This window comes from Saccopteryx leptura, chromosome 3 (assembly GCF_036850995.1).
Source record: "Saccopteryx leptura isolate mSacLep1 chromosome 3, mSacLep1_pri_phased_curated, whole genome shotgun sequence".
In the NCBI taxonomy this organism is placed as follows: domain Eukaryota; kingdom Metazoa; phylum Chordata; class Mammalia; order Chiroptera; family Emballonuridae; genus Saccopteryx; species Saccopteryx leptura.
Genome location: NC_089505.1, coordinates 88,559,263 through 88,581,304, shown reverse-complemented (window position 1 = coordinate 88,581,304; position 22,042 = coordinate 88,559,263). Strand labels below are relative to the sequence as shown.

General features: G+C 50.4%; 1 protein-coding gene across 1 annotated transcript; it reads right to left on the bottom strand.

The window, feature by feature from the left end:
• Window positions 1–1,609: 1,609 nt before the first annotated feature.
• On the bottom strand, window positions 1,610–11,924 carry LOC136398265 (uncharacterized). The gene is made up of 2 exons (XM_066372624.1): window positions 11,764–11,924; window positions 1,610–1,880 (listed from the first exon to the last, which is right to left on the bottom strand). Exons 1-2 carry the CDS (start codon window positions 11,922–11,924, stop codon window positions 1,610–1,612), a joined length of 432 nt encoding a protein of 143 aa, XP_066228721.1.
• Between the last annotated feature and the right edge of the window lie 10,118 nt (window positions 11,925–22,042).

Genomic DNA, 22,042 nt, shown 5'->3' with positions numbered 1-22,042 from the left:
TTCAAGGTTCATTCCTGTTGTAGCGTTGTATCAACTTCATTCCTCTTCCTGCCAAGTAATAATCCCTAGTGTGGGCACATACCACAGATGGCTCATCCATTTACCAACTAATGAGTCAGTGAATCTTGGAACTGGAAGGGACATAGCAGATCCTTTGGGCAACCCACAATTTTACAAGGAAAGAGGCACAGAGAGGGGAGGTGAACTGTTCAAGGTGACACAGCCAGGCTAGGAGACCCAGCACTAGAGCTTCGTTTTTTTTTAAGTCACAAAGTATTTCTAGCATACTGAAAAGTACAGAAAAAAAATCTAATGAACATGCACGAACCCACCACCCAGCTTTGGAACCACCTTCTTGTATTTGCATGTGGTGCCACTTAAAGAATAAAATATTAAAGGTACTTTTGAAGCTCTCTACGTACCTGGGCCCTCTGTCCCCCGTGAGAACTACTTTACCTAATTTATTTCCACGTACATTTTAATCCTATAGCTACAAACACATGCACACGTCCAAACGTTATATAAATAGCATCAAACGGTATGCATGTATCATTCTATAATTTGCTTTTTACAATGTTATGTTTTTGAGATTTAGCTAGGTTGATACATGTAGCTGTGGTCTACTATATTCACCACTTTATAGTATCTATTTTTAAAATACACCCGCATTTATTAATCTCTATGCCTCGGATAATAAGTATTTAGATGAGGGGTCACCAAACTTTTTCTGCAGAGTCAAATTGCAAATATTTTAGGCTCTGGAGGTCAAACAGTCTGTGTTACCACAACTTCCCTCCGCTACAGTAGCCGCCAGCAGGCTCGGACAGTATGAAAACAAGCAGGTGTGTTCTAATAAAACGTTACAGAAACGGGGCCCTGGCCGGTTGGCTCAGCGGTAGAGCGTCAGAGGGGCAGAGCGTCGCCCCCTGGTGGGCAGAGCTTCGCCCCTGGTGGGCGTGCCGGGTGGATCCCGGTCGGGCGCATGCGGGAGTCTGTCTGGCTGTCTCTCCCCGTTTCCAGCTTCGGGAGGAAAAGATTTTTTAAATTAAAAAAAAAAACAAAAAAACAAAAACGTTACAGAAACGGGCAGCAGACCTGATGTTAACTTTCTCATTTACTGGTCACTCGGGTTCCCACTTTGGCGACTCCGGGCTTGTAGCATTTACCCGTTTCTCTTCTGGGTGCTCTTTTATTTAATTCCTTGTCGGAATTCTCTGTAAATCTTAAACACTCACGAGTTGGTTACAAACTCCTGTCTGCTGCTCCTGTCATCTTTTTTGTCTGGGTTGTTGTTTGATGGAGTTTCTCATTTTAGTCAACTGCCAATCTGTTTCTTTATGGTTTGTACTTTCTGAGTCTTGGTTAAGAAATCCTTTCTTAATATAGTTTTCTCCTAATTTTCCACATGTATCCAATTTTGCTTCTTACATTTTAATTCAATTGGAGTTTACCTGTGTGCTTGGTATAAAGTAGATGAGTTTAATTTTTCTATAAGCGCAATCAGTTGCTCAGCTCTGATTATTGGCCAGTCCACCCTTGCATTGCTAGTCTACTGTCGGGGAGAAAAAATATCTTCCTCCTTCTACCCTTTTGGGCTCTGGGTTCTGGGTTAGGACTCCGCGCTCTGGACTCCAGGCTGGGACTCCGGGCTCTGGGCTGGGGGGTTCTGGGCTGGGACTCTGGGCTCCGGGCTCTGGGCTGGGGCTCCAGGCTCTGGGCTGAGGCTCCGGGCTCCGGGCTGGGACTCTGGGCTCCGGGCTCTGGGCTGGGGCTCCAGGCTTTGGGCTGAGGCTCCGGGCTCCGGGCTGGGACTCTGGGCTCCGGGCTCTGGGCTGGGGCTCCAGGCTCTGGGCTGAGGCTCCGGGCTCTGGGCTGGGGCTCTGCAACAAAAGACTAACAGGCAAAGAGACATGAAAAATTAATATGAAAAAAAAATTAATATGAGTTTTATGTGACACGGGAGACTTCCTAAGGAAATGAAGATCCGAAGAAAGAGTTGAACCGCAGTGTTTTTGTATGAGGGTTGATGAAGAGTGGGCAGTTGTGGGGAAACGTGGAAAGGCAAAGGGGTCAGAGCTCAGGGTGGCAAACTGGGGGGAAGGGCAAGGCCCAGTCATGCAGATTCCTCTCCGTGCCCCTCTGTCTTTGGAGCCAAGGGTGCTCACCTCCTCCAGGTACAGGGGTGCACCTCTCCCGTGAGGGTCTGGGACCTGCTTCCGGGGACAGTCAGAGAGTCCTTCCTGCACCTGCCATTTCTCTCAGATGCCCTCAGTTTAAAACACTGACCACACCAAGGTGCTACATCTTAGGGGAGCACGTCCAATGGTCCCATCTCTGTCCCATAAATAACCTCTTACATCTGCGGGTTTATTTTTGGACTGTGTTTCGGTAAGTTGTCTGTTTCTGGGCCTAATTCCTGTAAGTTTATAATAAGTCCTGATATTTTTTTTTTTTTCTTTCTTTCTTTTTTTTTTTTCTGAAGCTGGAAACTGGGAGAGACAGTCAGACAGACTCCCGCATGCGCCCGACCGGGATCCACCCGGCACGCCCACCAGGGGGCGACGCTCTGCCCACCAGGGGGCGATGCTCTGCCCCTCCGGGGCATCGCTCTGTGCGACCAGAGCCACTCTAGGGCCTGGGGCAGAAGCCAAGGAGCCATCCCCAGCGCCCGGGCCATCTTTGCTCCAATGGAGCCTTGGCTGCGGAGCGGAAGAGAGAGACAGAGAGGGGGGGGGCGTGGAGAAGCAAATGGGTGCTTCTCCTATGTGCCCTGGCCGGGAATCGAACCCGGGTCCCCCGCACGCCAGGCCGACGCTCTACTGCTGAAGGTCCTGATATTTAGAAGGTGACTCCACCACACACACACAACTTTTCCCCTTGCCTTCTTTCTTCAGAATGGTCTTAGTGTTAGCTGTGTGCTCACAGGTCTGAACTCCAGGGTGAGCTCAGAATTCTTTATGGGGCTTTTGATTAACATTACAGTACGCTGAATTTATCTATTAATGTTAGAGAGTGCTAACGGCTTTAGGGGATACCGACTCTATCCATGAAGGCAGGGTGCTGCCTGCCTTCTTTTATGCGTCAATACACACATTTTAAACAGTTTTATAGACTATAATGTATACATATAAATTTTATAATTATAGTTTTCTTTAGAAATATCTTAACACATCTTCCTGTTACATGTATTCCTTAGTTATATAAATTCTCTGGCTCTTGTACACGGTAGTTTTAAAATTATAGTGTTGTCAGTATACGAGAATCCCCTTGAGTTTTATATATTAATCTGAAACTCAGCAACCATGATAAACTCTCTTAGTTCCAAAAAGTTTATTAGTTTCACCTTCTCTCAGATTTTTATTGCAGATGAACATATTATCTATGATTTATTACTAGGTTTGTTTTTTCCTTCCCACCTGACCCCTTTTATTAACTTTTTCGGTTCTGAATGTATAGGTTAGGACCTGAATCCATCACATGGTTGATAGGGGGTTGTGCTGTCTCATACCTGACATTAAAGAAATGTTTCTTATTTAATCGTTAAGTGTAACACTTTCTGTACAAACGTACAGCAAATGGCCCCACCCTTCAATTATGGAAGAGCCTGTCTATTTCTAGAAAGTTATGAACCTTCACCCTGGTTTCTAAAATAGTTTTTAATTAATATTTTCTTATGGAAGTAAGATATGTTCAGAGAAATAGCAATCAAATAGATGAACAGCAGGATGACCTGTTCCTGCCCCAGCCTTTCTCTTCAGACAAAATCACTGTTGACATTTCTCTTTCCTTCCAAAAATTTTCAAAGCATCTGCAAGCACATATTTTTATGCCCATTTTTTTTTCTCCACACAAATGGATCACACCGTCCATGCTGTTCTACAGTTTGCTTTTTTCCAGTAAAATAACTTGGATACTAATCTATATCTGTACGCATTGGTCTACGCCAGTGGTTCTCAACCTGTGGGTCGCGATCCCGGCGGGGGTCAAACGACCAAAACACAGGGGTTTTCCGATGGCTTTAGGCGACCCCCGCCAGGGTCGCGACTCACAGGTTGAGAACCGCTGGTCTACGCCATTCTTTTTCAGGGCCCCATAGTATTCCCACTGTATGGATGCCCATGACTGGTTTGACCAATTCCCTATTAAGGAATGTTAAGGATGTTTTTTTCTTGTCTGTCTATTGGTCTGTTTGTTGGTTATTGCACATAATACCTCAGTGAACATCCTTTGATATGTATCATTGTATGTTTGTGCAGGCACATCTATAAGAGAAATAGGAAAGTCCCTATTTTTAAACTCCATTGTCTAACCCCCCAACCCCTCTCCCTCAATACCCTGCTCATCACAGACGGAGACCCAGGAAGCTCACACTTGCTTCAGTCAGGATCCTCTGAGACCTTCAGTTCCTCCTCTCCCTGCTGAGCCAGGGGCACGGAGAGCAGACAGCCCGTCTTCTGGCACTTGGTCTGTGGACCTGACAGTTCCTTTTAGCCTGTCTCAGCCTCTGCGGACTTTGGACCTAATTGTGTACCTGAACTCTCAGTGTCTCCTGTGCCTTCCTCCTCCATGGCCTGCCCACTTGGGTGCCAGGTCTCTGCGGGTTCCTCCTCCTGACCCCTTGACCAGCCTGATCTTGGTCCAATGCCTTTGTGAAGGATCAGACTATGCCATCCGGAATACGTCACTCTGGCATAAGGACTGTTTTGGGCTGAAGGTAATTGAGGAAAAGCAGACGTGGGAAGGGCTCTCGTACGAATGTGCAGCCCCTCTCCATACTGAGAGAGCCAACCTTATCTCAAGGGATGGAGACGGTACCAACGTGAACTGCATAAACCAACTCTCATCCAAACCCTCAATAACCCTCCTCTCCCATTAGTGCCCCCAGCCCATACATTTACCTTCCCACAGTGTACTGCCCCTAGAAGCCCTCTCCTTTGTCTTGGCATTTTCCCACAATATGTTGCTTTCTTGTTAGAATGCTATGTAAGTCCCCAATTAAAAAAGGGTCTTCACTGCTTTTCTGTAAAAATAAGATCTCTGTGCCTTATCTCCTATTAATCTGTCTTGTGTCAGTGTAGTTTTAGTTTGCATGCCCCAGACACCAAGTCTAAGAGAGTGGAGGAAAAATGCCCCCCCCCCCAGACACACACAAACACATTCCATGCTCCGTGCTCAACCACAGCCCCGTGCTGGTCTAGCACCCGCGAAGGGCACTTACTCTGCTGGGTGCGAACTCCAATAATTCTTAACTCTCCCAGCGAGGAGTTCTTTGAAAATGAAAATCAGGTCAGGTCACTTCCTTTTAAAAAACTGTTATGGCTTCTCAACAGACTTAGGAGAGAACCCAGACACCCCGGAGAGCCCTGCCTCTTGCTCCTGTCTTCTAAGCTCTTCCAACCACGGGGTCTCAGTCTGTCCTTTCTCAGCTCTATCGTTGTCACTTGACAGCTTTGAATTTGCAAGGCTCAGCCTTGTCCCCAACACTTCAGCCCCACCCATTAAAAGTAGGTGTTATTCTTTATCATGGCACCTTTCTCCCTCTCAGGAATTTATCATCCCCCCCCCCCCCACGAGAATGTAACTGACTTTCCTTGAAGGAATTCCCTGTCCCGATAACACGATGATAACACGATAACACGGTGTTAACCAACACACCCTACCTTCCTGAGGGTGTGGTAGAAGTTTGGCCAATCAGAGTCTCACTCTGGAATTTGATCCTTGACCCTCGTGGCATTAGAATTTACAACAACAACAACAAAGCAACTGGAAGGGATTCATTCCAAGGGTGGTGGCCAGAAGAGAAGCTGCTCTTTTCACAGACTGCCCTACCTTCCCACTCCCCCCTTCTCGCCTCACTTTTGCCCCTCCCCCTTCATTCCTCATCACCTGCATGGAGCAAGTCCCATGAGCTTTCCGGGGTCCTTCCCCCAACCTCCCTTTCCCATCAATGTAGCTGGCTCCAGTTCTCTGCATTACAGGAACCCAGCCTGAGCCCACCTGCCGTGGTCCCCCCTCCTCTAGCAACCCCCACCCCACTCCCCTGGTGCCCAGCTCCACGTGGGTACACGGAAGCCCGCTATCTGTATCTGACGCAGGAATAACAAAGGCTTACACTTCCTCAGGGGGAAAGGGCGCAGGTACTGAGAGAACTCTGGGGGGGGGAGGGGAGAGGTGTCGAAGGGAGAGGTGTCATGGGGAGGATGGTGTTAACAAGAACTGGTAATTGCATCCTATACCTTTGTCTTGTTTCTGCTGCTTCCTTCTGCGGCTAACTGGCTCCCAGGAGGCATCCAGAAACCTGGGGGAAGCCCCTGTCCCATAGAGCCCTCAGTCCTAAAATGGCCCATCGAATCACCTCTACCATTGTGGATGGGATTGGTGGTCACTGTGTAAAGGTGTTTCTCTTCCCACAAGAGGGGACGCTTGTCGATGAGGGAGGGGAACAGATCCACAGTGACTCCACCTTCGAATAACTTTCTCGGTGCTGAAGACTATGTTTCACCTCCCGACTACCTGTGCTGTGAAACTGCTTCCTCCTCTTTCCAACACCGATCTTTTGCTTCAAGCCAGTGAGAATGGGGACATGGTCCCTACTTGCACTTTCTGGATAGAAGATAAAGATGCCCAGAAATGGGCCACTGGAGGTTCCCTGAGGGCGGGCGGCCGGCCTGAGGCATTCGCCATGCCCCTGTGCACAGGCAGGTGGTAGGAACTCAGTGAATTGTCAAATAACTGGATTGATTTAACTGCTTACATTTTTACAAAAAAAGCTACCTTTGAAATAAAGCAAATTCTTTTCCATTTTCTTGTTCCAGACATGATGTCTCAGGGCTGGCAGATCACGTTCTCCAAGAGCCCCGCAGAAGGGGCACTGCTCCCCTTGGCTGTCCGCACAGCTCTGGGTTTGGCCCACGTCTCCTTACGGTTAAACCAAAGGCCGTGTTGCAAGTGTCGACAAAATGACATTCAAATGCCGCCACCACGACCACACCCAGGACTTAGGTAGGAAATCACCCCCACTGACTCACTGTTTCAATGACCACTCCGGCCCCTCACCGAAGACCCCTCTCAATGTATTCCGTAAACAAGTGGGGGACCCAGAACTGGGGCCTGGGCTTTCTTCTCTAGTCACTCTATAACTTCTCCTGTCTCCCTCACCTTGTGACTTCAAACATCTTGAGTGAACTAATGTTTTCCAGATTTGTGCCGATGGCCCTGACATTGGCTCCACATTCCAGACCCACATCTCCAATTAGCTATTTGACATCTCCCCGTGGATGTCCCACCACCAGTCAATCTCCACCTGCGCCCACCTGGTCCCTCTCTCAGTGAGCAGCGCCTCCTGTGTCAGTTGCTTCCACAGAAAACTGGGAGCCCTGTTTTCTCCCTTCTTCCTCACCTCCCAAATGCAATTCATCTCCAAAAGATTTCTCAAGTCGCTCCTGTCCCTCTATCTATCTCCACTGCCATCACTCCCATGCAAGTCACTAGACTATCTCTTTGACGACGTCCCATGGGACCAAGAATTAAATCCAAATGTGCTCAGTTCCTCCTGACTCTTCAACCCCGTCCACTGTATCTCTCCTCTGTAATCACGACTGTTGGCCACTCAGGGCATATTCTGGTTCCCTGGGCAGACAAACTCTTTCTGCCACAGGACCTTTGCATATGCTGTCTGGGTCCTCTCCTCTGCCTTGACTGCTCTCTTCTCCTCTGAATTTCTCTGTTAGACACCTTCCCTGGGCCCCTAGTTGTTCTCTCATAGCATCTAGAGTAATCTGTCACCACATATTTACATATATATATATATTTTTTGTTGTTGTTACATATATATATTTTTGTTGTTGTTGTGTATATGTCTCCCCACAAGAATCTAAACTCCATGCAGGCAGGGAGATCTGGGCAGTTCTCTTTCTCCCACGATGGTGTTGGCACTTAGGAAAGCTTTTGGCATATATTAGGTGCTTGACAAATATTTGCAGGATGGACACATTGATGGTTCAAATATGCATTGCCAGCCAGCAACTCTCCCTGGGCGGCCCACTGAGTCGGTTCAAAACTGACTTCATTACTTCTCTCCCCAGTCTCTTTCTCCCTGAGTAACCCGGGTCTCAGTGAACAGCCCCATGGCCCCAGGGGCTACCACCACCTGCACATCTAAAGAGTCAAACCAAGTCTGACTTGCCCAGCCTGTCTCCTTAACAACTCTCAAACCTGAACCACTCTGAAGGTTTGGTTCAGCCTGTAGGCTTCATACCCTGTTGTCTCTGTGGCTTCTGACCCTTGGGAACCCCTCCATTCAGCGATGGCGTGGCACACCAGCAAAGCACCATGCTCACTTCCCCATGAAAACATGACTCATCAGTGTTCTTGGCTGGAGAGGCATCTCCGCGTGGGGGTCCTGGACCTCTCTCTGCCCTACTCACCCTACCCTAGAGCAGGGCAGCTTCCCTGACCAGTGCGTTTGGGAGAAGGAACAGGGCCCCTTCTCCACGCTGACCATGCCCTGCTCCTCGGTGCTGGTGGCTTTTTAACTTAGGGGATAACTGGCAAGTCCATTGGGCAAGGAATCCTGGGAAGGCCAAGCTTGTTCTGTGATGTCCTCCACTCAGTAACAACAACAATGCTTTGGTCACCCCAGGAACCATCTCGTGCCTACCTCCTGGAATAGTGAACGTTGTCAGTTAACAGTGGGAAGGATGTAGAGAAGCATCTGGAAGGAGAAGCCCTTCACAGACGTTCGGTATCACCACTGTTTCACAATAAACTGCGATGGGGAAGAAGGACTGTTGTCAGCCCTGGGAAACCTCAGCAGTCTCCATCGAACCCCGGCTCCGGGTCAGCGGAGGTTGGCTCATCAGGCTCCACCTGCACTCACCCAGGAGGGAAAGAACAGCGTCCCACGGCAAGCCCTGAAGCCACCATGTCACCTGCTGGAACCGCACCGCTGTCCCTCCAACCCGGAATGATGCTCCCGAGAAAACGGGGCATCCAAGGTCTTGGAGGGACTGCTTTCCATTCCCTTAAAGCCTTGCAATTCATTTGATCCCCTGGGAATGGGGCTCTGACTCAAACCCTGGTCAACTTCTGATTAATGTCTCCCTCCTCCTCCCTTCTTCACAGCTTCCTTCCTTCCCACAACCAAATCCAGACCTGCCAGGTCTCCCTCCAATGGATCCTGAGCTGGCTCCTCTCACTTCCTTGAGCTAGCTCCTCCCACTGCCCTGAAATGGATCCTCCTACTTCCCTGAGATGGCTCCTCCCACTGCCCTGAGATGGCTCCTCCCACTGCCCCTGACCCCTCACTTCTCTGGAGGGTTTACTACCAACCCCCAATCCCTCCACGGACCCCACCCTCCCAGGCTGCTCAGCCAGAGGCCTCTTCCTCACTGTCATCCCCATCTTGGAAATGGTGGAACTGACTGGCTGATTTAGACAGAGAGACCGACAAATTATTGGAAGGCTCTTGGATGAAGCAGCAACCGGTAGAAAGGCTATGCACATGTGGTACCGGTTCCATCCCCAAGTCCCAGTGCCGTGCCTTGGTCATGCGAGGTGTAACCCCAGCTGGTCGAGGGTACAGGGACCTCTCCACAATCACTATACTTATTTTTAAATAAAAAAAAATTTAGCCTGACCAGGCGGTGGCACAGTGGATAGAGCATCAGACTGGGATATGGAGGACCCAGGTTCGAGGCTCAGAGGTCGCCAGCTTAAGCACGGGCTCATCTGGTTTGAGCAAAAGCTCACCAGCTTGGACCCAAGGTCGCTGGCTTGAGCAAGGGGTTACTCGGTCTGCTGTAGCCCCATGGTCAAGGCACATATGAGAAAGCAATCAATGAACACTAAGATGTCACAATGAAAAACTAATGACTGATGCTTCTCATCTCTCTGTTCCTGTCTGTCTGTCCCTATCCAGCCCTCTTTCTGACTCTCTCTCTGTCTCTGTAAAAAAAAAAAAAATTAAAGAAGAACGAGCCAGGCAGGAACGTGGGAGTGGGGGACGGCAGCACTGGCTGCAGGGGTCATAGCCCCTGCCAGGCATGCCCATGGGGTCCTGTGTAGAAAGGACACTACTGCCTGCACCATCTCCACTGGCAAATCTCTCAACATGTGCCATGCGAAGGCATCGGACCAGCCAAGTCTAGGCCTCAGAGCCACACCCTCGCTACCGGGAGGAGAAAGGCCCATCCCAGCATACTCTGGACAGGCAGGTGAGGGCTGCCTCCCATCAAGGCTCCTGATAGGCGGGGGCATCCAGAACAGATGTTGAGAAGCCAAGAAAAGGGCAAAATCCTCTTCTGGGATAGTCTGTGGCCCCCCAGCCTGAATAGTTTGCATCTATAGTACCTGCATTGTCATCCATCTATCTATCCATCCTTCCATTCTTCCATCCTCCATCCTCCATCCATCCATCCATCCATCCATCCACCCATCCATCCATCTTTGCATGCATGTATACATTCATTCACTCAACAAACATTGGGTGCCTTTCCAAGGACAGTTGTGCAGGGGATGTTATGGACAGCAAAGCCAGCAGGAGCCCCCACCCTTCCAGAGTTCCATCCCTTTCCCATGGTTTTTTGGGGGGGATTTTTTTGTGTGGTTTTTTTTGTTTTTTGTTTTTACCTCTTTGCCTGAAGATATTCCCTTGACACAAAAGCGCAGAAGAAATCTAGGAGATGAGAAATCCCTTACCAGTGGCTCCAGCCATGTCGCCCCTGCTGTGCTGCCCCCCAGCGACCCACCCTCATCATTCTAAGTTTCTCTTTCTATGGCACGGTGCATTCCTGAGATTATCCTCAGTGGCCTTATCAGTCCCTGTGTTTGTTCATGATTAGGTAACTTTCTTTGCTGTCTTGAGCACCTATCCCTTAAAAGTCTGTTTCTCCATGGAATGATGTCTCCAGTCCCTGCCTGATTTTCCCTAATTGGGAAGAAAGTCACCTGCAATCATACAGTTAGAATTTCTAGCTTTTTAGAACTGATCATCCCTTTTGAGATACACGTCTTAGAATCATTAAGACTCCTCAATGCCTTTTGAAATCTCCCATGCCGAAGATTAGTAAATACACTCAACTCTGTGAAACCTTTCTCAGATACCATGAACCCGAAGGTTACATAGTTGCTTACTTTTGTCATTTCTACTTGGCTTCCAGCCTCTAGATATGATAGCCATTCCTGGGAGTAGCTCCTCTGAGACAGGAAATTGTAATGAGATAAGTCAAGAATTTGTCAGAAGTTCCCATAATCTAGTTTCGACATAACAGCAAAAATGACCTTTTAAAAACACAAAACCAATCATGTCACCTTGTGCTGAATGACCTAAAAGCCCCTGCCTTTCTCAGCAAGCTCATCCCTGAGAACATCCTTATCTGTTCTTTCCATTCTTTGAATATGTCTAATTCTTTGCCGCTCCAGGACCTTTGCACTTACTGTGTCCTCTCCCCTTTGCTTAGCTGGGTTCTACTCTTCCTTTAGGTCTCAGGATGAATTTCACATCCTCCAGGAGGCTTCCTCTGATTACCCTTCCCTCTGTAGGTCCTCTTCCACCATTCTCCATCTTAGCCCCTTGTTTCTTCAGAGTACCTAGGTCAACTTATAATCATCATAGTTATTAGTCTGTATACTGTTGGTTTTGGTTTGGGCTTGCTTCCTGCCATTGAAAGGGCAGGTTCAGGAGGGCAGGGACTTTGAGGCCTGTCTGTTCACCGCTGTGTGAATTGTGTCTATCCCAGCACCTGACTAACGGCTGATGCTCACTCAGCTTTGGTGGGTGAAGGGAGCTGGTTCACCTGACGAGGCCTCCGGCAGACGTCACTGGGGATGGACATCCTCTTGGGTCCAGGAGGCCTGCGAGATGCTACAGCAGCCAACTGTCCTTCCTTCGCTTCTCCACATTTTGGTCCCTCTTTACCCGGCATCCCTCGAACCTGTGGCCAGGTGTCTTCAGGGTGGATGGAGCGTGCTCTTGCAAGATTCACTTCAGTCTGTGAGATTCTACTTCAGGGCCACAGGTGTTATTTCTGCGTGTCTTTACTGTCCCCAGGTGAGTCACTGGGCACTTGCTGCCCTCTGGCTCGATGTCACACTGCGCTCCTCCACGGTGACCAAGTCACTGATGCCTGGGTGTAGCTCTCCCTCCTCCGCAGTAGTCAGCTTCAGGCTTGCTGGGTACGCAGCCAGGCCTTGGACAAACACGTTCTTGTCCATGGCCTAAGTGCTCCCTTCTAGCTAAGAGCCTCTGCATGTTAGTAGCTTAAGATGTGCAAGGTTCAGGAAGGCAAACTCCAAATAACCAACCCTTCTTCTCCCTCACCTTCTCTTTTAAACTGTTCCAATGGCAGCCAGAAGCTGGGGTGAGGCCCCCTGCTCCTTCAGTGTCGGGCTCAGGACCCTGCAGTCTCCTGATGGTGCTGTGCAGACCAGTGGCCGCTGGGTGGAGGGTGCAGCAGGAAACAGTCCATGGAGAGGGCCCCTCTACCATGGCCACATCGGGCCCACTCAGCCTGGTTGCTCCCCTGGGCTGGGAGCATCCCACCTTGGTGACTCGCCGGTCTCCTTAGCCGTTTCCCTGAAAGATGTGGGTTCCCTGGGCCTCCTGTTCTCACCGCGATGGGGCCTGCTTGCCACCCTCACCGACCTGGGTTCTGATTCCTCGAAACTTCCTCCTTGTTCTGCAAGTGTGTGTGCCCTGGGGCTGCTGTGCGAGGAAGGGCCAGGCCCTCCACACCTGGAAGGTTCCAGGAAGCAGTCAAGCTTCCTTCTCTCTGCCCGTCATGATCCTGCTTTCTTTCCTTCCTTCCTTCCTCCCTCCCTCCCTCCCTCCTTCCCTCCCTTCCTCCCTCCTTTCCTTTCCTTCCTTCCTTCCTTCCTTCCTTCCTTCCTCTCTCCCTCCCTCCCTCCCTCTCTTCCTTCCTTCCGCACTCCTTCCCTCCCTGCTCTCTCCTTCCTTCCCTCCCTCCTCCCTCATCCTTCCTTCCTTTTCCTTCCTTCCTTCCTTCTCTCCCTCCTTCCTTCATTCCTTCCTTCCTTCTTCCCTCCCTCCCTTCCTCCCTCTCCTTCCCTCCCTCTTCCTTCTTCCTTCCTCTCTCCTTCCTTCCCTCCCTCCCTCCCTCCCTCCCTCCCTCCCTCCCTCCCTCCTTGCCCTGGGTTTAGAGGAATCGGACTCTTGGTTCCCGCTGTATTGCAGGGCTAGTTCCATTTAGAAAGGGGAGACTGAGGTCAGGACCGCCTCTGCCCAGTTCATCACAACGTCCCCAGCACCTGGCACCATCTGCACACAGCACAGGTGCTGCAGAGCTCTGTTGAATGAATGAGTGAATGAGTGCATGCATGAATGAAGGAATGAATGAAGAATGAATGAATGAATGAATGACTTCTGGGAACTCTTCACCCTCTCTGAGAAGCCAGAGCTGGTCCTGAACTGGCTGTCTTGTCTTTGGACTTGGTCACCAGCTCGCATTTGCTGTTTGGAAGATGTTCACTGCTCCTTGCCCATCCTTACAACTGTCGTCCTGATATCATGGATGGGGATGGAACCCCAAGATGGATTTTGATCCTCTGTGGGTGTGAGATGGTCAAGTGCCTGCTTCAGAGCTGCGCATAGTGCATTCAGGCAGGTACAACGATGACACCCCCGCGATGACCACAATGAGGAAGAGGCGGAGGAGGACAAGACCAAGGTGGAGGCAGTGGTGGAAGTGAGGTTGAGGACCCTCTCTGGCTGCTTCCAAGCTGACGTGCACAGTCACCCAGGCTCTGGGTCATTCCACCCCTATCCCGAGGAAGCTTGAAGCCACTTCCCGCTCACAGCATCACGTTTCCTCTTACCCGGCATCAGGAATCAAGGCTTGGCTCCATCAGCAAGTGACGCCCAACCGGCACAGCCATGAGAGCGGCCAGGCAGGGAAGCAACCCCCCCAAGGAAGAAAAGCATCCACATTTGCTTTGTTTTTAACCTGTAAACCTCTAGAGTGGGCATCTCTTATCTGCTTGTCTCCAGATTCGAGACATGGATATTCTTGGGGTGCCAAGGATAGGCACAGATAGGCCCAGAAAGAATTTTTCAGATGGTTCCGTGATATGGTAAGGCACTGAATATTTTCCCCAAAATTACTTGTCCTATAATAAAATCTTATAGATTGGGTGAAATTATAAGACCACCCATCATTCCTCTTAAATTCTGCACTAGGGGGCTTGCAAATTAAACTGAAAAAAGATAGATTTTTATTTGATGTTAATTTTTTTTTTCTTCTTTTCCAAGTGAGAGAAAGGGAGATAGACAGACTTCCGCATGAGCCCCAACCAGGATCCACCCAGCAATCCCTGTCTAGGGCTGATGCTCTGCCCATCTGGTGTCATGCTCACAACTGAGCTATTTTTAGTGCCTGAGGCAGAGGCTCCATGGAGCCATCCTCAGCACTGGGGCTGATGTGCTTGAACCAATCAAGCCATGGCTGAGGAAAGAGAAGAGAGAGAGAGAGAGAGAAGGAGGAGGAGGGGTAGAGAAGCAGATGGTTGCTTCTCCTGTGTGCCCTGACTCGGAATTGAACCTGGGACATCCACATGCCAGGCTGACACTACCACTGAGCCAACCGGCCAGGGCCTGATATTAATATTTTAATTTTACCATGCACAGAAGGCTTCATAGGAAAAAAGAACAAAGACCCAAAGAAACAGTTAACCTTGGGAGGGGGGAGAGGCTCACGTGCCATTTTAACAAAGGGCCATACATTTTTGAGAAGGGATAAGACAAAGGACAGCGGTATGGGCTTCTACAGGTAGTAAATTGTGGGAAGGGAAATCACTTGGAGAAACGGAGGGAAATCAGATTAGTAAGGTTTTAGTGACGCAGACCCATCTTGGCGCCCTTCCATCTCCACCTCCAGTGATAGAGGTGGCTCTCCCACCGCGTGCGACCAGGTTGGGGGGGGGGGCACCTTCCCAGAGGAAGTTTATGCCCTGCTTTTCGGCAAAGAGCCAGAGAGCCGAATGTTTTTCCTGTGTCTGGTTTTTCTCAGTCGCCTTCGGCCCAAAGTAATCTCTCTGCCAAAGGGGTGTATTTGGGGGTGGCATATTTTGACCCACTCTTCAATATTTTAAAAGAAATTGAGTTAGAGTAACCTCAAAATGGTAGAGAAACCCAAAGTAGAGGAAAACAGAATCCTGCCCTCTGGAGACATTGACTGACTAATTGAGGGAACGGAGAAGAATCATTTACACCAACGTGGAATCACAGATATACAAACGCGGGCTCCGAAAATCCTGGACAAACTTGGCTTTCTCTGCACACATGGAACATTTTCCCTCTGATCTGTCTAGCTTGGCAAATCCACTTTTGCGACGTGTCTGTGAATTACTACATACACCAAAACAAATTGAAATAACTTCTGCCTCATTATTTAGAAGAGAGTACACCATTTCAGAGGAAGAATCTCTTATTTCTAGGTATCCTAAAAACACACAGTTTTAGAATGCCCATGAGCGAGGGGGACAGCGTCCCCTGGCCTTCCTGGTGCCTCCACTCCGTCTGGCCTCAGCTCGGCCAGGCAGTCTCAGGAACTCAGGTCCACGGTCCAGTGCCTGGGCTCTTGCCAGCACATGTTAGCACCAATGCCCAGACCGCCTCCCTCTCTTGAGTTGTGCAAAACACAGGAGATAAGGAGGGTAGCTCTGGGCAGGAATTATCAACTCCAGGCCTGCCACCTTCTGCACTGACGTCAGTGAACACTCACGTTGACACTCCTTCACGTCTGGGAACACAATGAGCAGAGCTCACTTAGAATGGTTCCTTCAAAAAGCCCAATGTTTTGTTTTGTGCAAAATTACAGTTTGAACACAGTCTTCCCATCTCCTGAAGCACAAAGGTAAGAAAATGGAATGAATCAGGCCCAAACCTACAGAGGACCATTTCAACTTGAACGTAACACCCACTGTCATGGCACAAGTACTTTTTTGCCTTTTTGCTTATAGGGGCTCTATAATTTTCATAACTATCCTATAAATAACTCTATAGGAAAACGTCAAGGAATGAAATCAAGAGAAGAAAGCACTGTTTTTAAATAACCCGAAGTTCCAGGCAGATTTTAGGACGGGTGTTTGCCGACTCTCTTTCGGGACGGGTTGTATCTTAGCTGAGGACCAAGTGCCCACACAGAGAGGGGCATGCAGTTAGTATCCAGGGCAGAACTCAAGAAGAGAAGGCTGAACTCCTACTGCTAAGCAATCTGCCTGCCCCCAACAGTCTCCCAGGCAGAAGATGGGAGGCTACAGCCCCACAAGGGGTTCGACGTGTCCAGGGTGACGGGGGTCTTAGTGTTGTAGCAGGAAAGCAACCCAGTGGAGGATTGACACTCAGATAACTATAAGAGGAAAAGAGATGTATTAATAAAAGCCAGTGGAGCACGTGGGGCCAGTAGCTCCAAAGACTCGTGCTCCCCAAAATTAGATTTCCTACGTCTTATATACCCTTTACAGAACACAAGTTCATATACATGGATCTCGTGATCCCTTTGTCTACAGGTACATACGTCAATCACACTATTTCAGGATGGGAGGGGGCTTACATGATGTCAGAGGATAAGGGATTGTAAATCGCCCATTAAGGAGAAAGGGGTGAGGAAAAGGGCTACTCAAATCTCCCTTTCCCCTCTGAGTCTTTTTCCTCCTTCCTCTCAAAACCTTCTAAGTACTGTACTAAAACCTCACCATTTACAATAGCCCTTCCTAAGCAGGAATGCGATCGGCCATCTTGAACTGGTGTGAATCACACACAAGTATAAAAATCATATTTACGGCCCTGGCCGGTTGGCTCAGTGGTAGAGCGTCGGCCTGGCGTACAGAAGTCCCGGGTTCGATTCCCGGCCAGGGCACACAGGAGAAGCGCCCATCTGCTTCTCCACCCCTCCCCCTCTCCTTCCTCTCTGTCTCTCTCTTCCCCTCCCGCAGCCAAGGCTCCATTGGAGCAAAGATGGCCCGGGCGCTGGGGATGGCTCCTTGGCCTCTGCCCCAGGCGCTAGAGTGGCTCTGGTCGCAACAGAGCGATGCCCCAGAGGGGCAGAGCATCGCCCCCTGGTGGGCAGAGCGTCGCCCCCTGGTGGGCGGGCCGGGTGGATCCCGGTTGGGCGCATGCAGGAATCTGTCTGACTGTCTCTCCCCGTTTCCAGCTTCAGAAAAATACAAAAAAAAAAAAAAAAAAAAAAAAAATCATATTTACAAAATCTCTGAACACTTGGCCTTTTAAGCCTCTTAGTGAAAAGAGGGGTTTCCTATCTCATGAGCGAGAGCTCTCCTGGCCTCCACAGGAGACCAGTTTCCACAGTAAGTCTTTTCTGCCTCAACTTCCCTTTTAATGGTCTTCCTGCCCTTTGCAGGTCCATCCAGGAGGGAGCTCCCGCCACTCCCTGGGAAGCAGGGCCCCAGCCAGTCACCAGGAGCTGCAGGACCTGTTCTCCCTGAGGCCGTGGGTGTGCAATCCCTCTGCACCCTCCCACAGACCCATTTTCTGAAAAGAGTGAAAGAAAAATTGAGCGACAGAACATTAGGCGCTGATCCTTTTTCTTTCAAACACAACTGCTGGGCAAATGGGGTTTTACAGTCTAGAGCTAAACACCGGTGGTATTTGTCAAATCCAGGCTGTTTCAGAATAAACATAAAATACATCAGGGCTCTGAGTTATGAGATATAACGAGGCCATCTCGCTGCTCCAGGTAAAAGCGGAAGTCCCCAGGGGGCAGGGGGGATATTAGGTGCAGAGCTTCAGGCCCGGAGCCCATAGGTTAATTACCCTGGAAGGGCCCACCAGGTCCCAACAAGCCAGTCACTGGGTAGAGGCAGCAAACATTCAAGTCCAAAGGCAGAGTTTTTGCCAGGAAGTGTCTTCCAGCGCTGGAAGTCCGCACCCTCCCGGGCACCCCCAGGGGAATTTGTGTAAGTCCCCCGTGAGGAACACGGGGTGGGGGTGGGGGCAGCACGTGGCAGCTCTGGGACCCACTCTGTTTCTCTGCCTTGTTTGTCTTCTTCCCACTGCCCAGGTGGCTCCTTCCTCGACAGAGGGTACATACAGGTGGTCCCAGGTCAGGGTGCCGGAAAGGGAGCCGCCCCTCGGGGACCCCACCCGACCTTGGGAACCACAGTGAGTGGGAGGAGAAGTGACACATCGCAGGATGTGTATGTCTGAGCTCCAGGACCCATCAGAACCTAAGTCACTTTCCTCAAAAGTGTTCTGTGGCTGTGACCTCCCCGGGCCCAGTGGTCCGGGTTTGCACCGGGAGTGGGGCCCGAGGGGAGAGGGAGCAGAGGGGAGTGGAGACAGAGCAGAGAGGGCTTGTGGAAGTTCAAGGGCCAGAAGTTCAAGGGCCAGGCGGGGTGGCTGTTTGCCTGGGGGTGGGGGCTCCAGCAGCCCCACTCTGCACTTGGTCGGTACCTTTCCTCCCCGCCCCCCGCCCCCCACCAGGTCCCATGCTGCGGTGGAATCAGCCCAGCTCTGGGACTGGACGGGCGGCAGGAGAGCCAGGGCGGCCGCTCCCGGGAGCACTTCACGAGTACCGCAGAAGCAAACGCGGACTATAAATACAGCGGTAAATGTCTGCAAGGCACAAGCGGGACAAGGGGGAGGTGCCACCACACAAGTGCTCACTTGAAAAACCCTAAACGTGTAAAAATCACTTTGATCACTGTGAGCCGCTGCCCGCCTCCGAGGAGAAGACGCCCGTGCAGGAGCAGGAGCCCACTTCCTGCGCAGCCCGCCCGCGGTCCCCCTGAGCGCTGCGCCCCCACCCGCAGCCTGACTCACCGCCCGCCTTAAAGGGGCAACGCTTCCGGAGGCCACCCAGCGTCGCGTGGGGGGGGGGGGGCTCGGTGTCAACCGGCGAGGGGCCCCGAGCCCCATTCCACTCCGAGGCTGACCTCTGGACTTGGCTCCACATTTTCAACCCGGTTGGGCCTCCCTGCCCCCCCCTTTCTCCCCCTACCCCTCTGCCCCCATGTTCCTTCCCTCGCCCTCCTCCTCGCCCTCCCTCTCTGGGACAGTTGTTTCAGCCCTAAAATATGCTCAAGCACCCACTCCTCCCAATCTAGAGAAAATCCCACCCCTCCGTGCCCAGCGCCTCCCTTCCCTTCTCCAAACTCAGCTTCCACAGGGCGGGCGGGCAAACCCACCACTGTCTGGCTTGTATCCTGCCCTCGCCTCCAAGTACCCTTTCTAAACAAGAGAATTTTTAAGTTGATGGCGTTTCTAACTTAAAGAAGGTGCGCAGACATGAAGAGGGGCTCCCGAACCCTTGGCCCAGAGTCTCCAGTGGTGAACATTTTGTCACACTTGCTTTATCATTCTGTTTAATACATGTATTTATGTATCTGTGTATATATTTGTAGTTACATATGGTGTGTGTATTTATATAACACACATATAAGTGTTTGCTTCCCACACCATTTGCAAGTAAATTGCAGGCTTCAGGTTTCCTCATCTCTAAATACTTGGCTGTTTTCACTAAGGACAAGGACATTCACGGCGCAGTTAGGACGAAAACAAAACAAAACAAAAAGCCCTAGCCTGGTACCTCAGTTGGTTAGAAGGTAGCTCCATTGCCAAGGTTCCCGGTTCAATCCCCAGTCAGGACACATACAAGAATCAACCAGTGAATACATAAATAAGTGGAACAACAAACCAATCTCCCTCTCACTCTATCTCAAATCAATAAATAAAGAAGTGCCTTAAAAAAAAGAAAAAGAAAAAAGACTCTGTTAAGGATGTTCAGGGACCTCTGAGCTGCGCAGGCAATGACCTTGCAGGCTTCATTCAGCTTGACCTTTCTGTTCGTGATCTCTCTGGCTGTCCTCTGATTCTCTCCTTTCTCGGGCTTCTCTCAGGCATCCTCTCAGAGGGGAGTCTCTGCAGGGTCTTGCCTCTGTCTCATTTTCCAGCCTCTCTCTGGAGGAGGCCATGAACTCCGATGTGTCCATGGTCATCATACTCAAAGAGCGTGCAGTCTGCATCCTGGGCCCCCTTCCAAGCCTCTGCCTGAACATCCACGGTTTTCCAGAATTGCTACCTGAACCCCCTGCAGCCCCCCACTTGCTGCCATGCCCTGTACCTCACCTTTGAATTCCGCCCCCCTTCAGACCCTCACCTGGTTATTGGTCACACACCTGGCCTCCTTCATGCTGACCCTCTCTCATCCACGCCTCCCTTCCTGTGAAGGTCACCTGGGTCAGGCTGCCATCCTCACTTACTGGTAAGCTGCACTTCCCACCCAGAGCCCTCAGCCCATGTTGGGGTTCAGAACAGGCCTCCCTAGAATTCAGGGGTCCCCAAACTTTTTACACAGAGGGCCAGTTCACTGTCCCTCAGACCGTTGGAGGGCCACCACATACAGTGCTCCTCTCACGGACCACCAATGAAAGAGGTGGCCCTTCCGGAAGTGCGGTGGGGGGCCGGATAAATGGCCTCAGGGGGCTGCATGCGGCCTGCGGGCCATAGTTTGGGGACGCCTGCTTAGATGGTGTCATATCGGCCTGTGAGTCATTTTCAGTGGAAGGCAATTGAGACCCTGCAGGTTCATGAGAAACTTTTACCTCCGCCTTATAGAATTTAAATGAGTAGCCTTGCCCTAATAAGAGTCATCTCCGTAAATAACTTTTCCTGACCTGTCTATACGGCAGGGCACACTTCTCATTACTGGATGTCTGTTCTTCTTATTGTCCTTTCTCTCCCAGAAGTCCCCGGGTGATCTTCGGCTCAGGACCATAGCCATCTCTCTTCCCTTTCTGCCTCAAGCATGTGGGTTCTCTGACACTCCTGTGTAACTTGGCTTCCCATGTGTATGCATGGGACAACATTTGGTTATTTTCTCGTTAGACTGTCTGAGGTTTAATGATCAGACATTCTGTCTCCACGCTGCTAGGAGCGCTGTCCTTGACGTGACCAGGTCCCCTGTCTTGCCTGAAATCGCTGCCCCCAAGGTCCTTCCACTGGAGTCAAAGAGCAGATTCCTGAGCGCCTGAAAAAATAAATACTTAAAGGTCAGGGGAGGAGGGAACATTTTCTGAGAAAAGGGTGATACTTTTCATCACATTTCTAAAAGAATTTGTGACCTCTCCTCCAAGACAAAAGAAGTGAGTGGCCCGCATGATCAAGTTCAACTCCCAGTAGGGTCTGAGACCATTCACTTCTGACTCACTCCAGCTTTTCCAGCTCAGGCCCCGCAGCCCGCATTTCCAGCTCAACGGTTCTGGGACTTGCAGGTCACAAGAATGACCAGAGGCACTGGTTGAAAACTCAGATGCCTTGGCCCTCTTTCTGGAATTCACGCTTACCCCACCACTGATAAATTCCTATTTATCACCTGACCAGGGGGTGGCGCAGTGGATGGAGCATCAGACTGGGTGCGGAAGACCCAGGTTTGAGACCCTGAGGTCGCCAGCTTGAGCGTGGGCTCATCTGGCTTGAGCAAAGCTCACCAGCTTGGACCCAAGGTTGCTGGCTCGAGCAAGGGGTTACACCATCTGCTGAAGGCCCACGGTCAAGGCACATATGAGAAAGCAATCAATGAACAACTAAGGTGTTACAACGAAAAACTGATGATTGATGCTTCTTATCTCTCTCCACTCCTGTCTGTCTGTCCCCATCTATCCCTCTTTCTGACTCTCTCTCTGTCCCTGTAAAAAAAATAAATAAATAATTTATTTTAAAAATTCCTATTTATCCCTCAATGTCCAATTCAAACCTCAGCACCTTGGGTGGAGTCTTCCCTGATCCTTCTCAGGTTAGGTAGGTAAAGGCGATGTTGCTGTAACAAGGAGCCCCCACCCCCATGGAGTGCCGCACACTGACCTGAGGAGTGTGGGCACACAGCCCCAGCCCCACCCGCTGCGAGGGAGGCTGGGAACTGTGGTTCCTGGCAGGGTGGTCCTGTGCCCACCACCCACAGTCACCTGTCCCAGTAGAAATAAATGCTGTCTGTTCTGTGAGAAAACGGAAACAGAAGTCTTGGGCACTGACTATGCCAGGCATTATGATGGCTATTTTCTGACATCATCC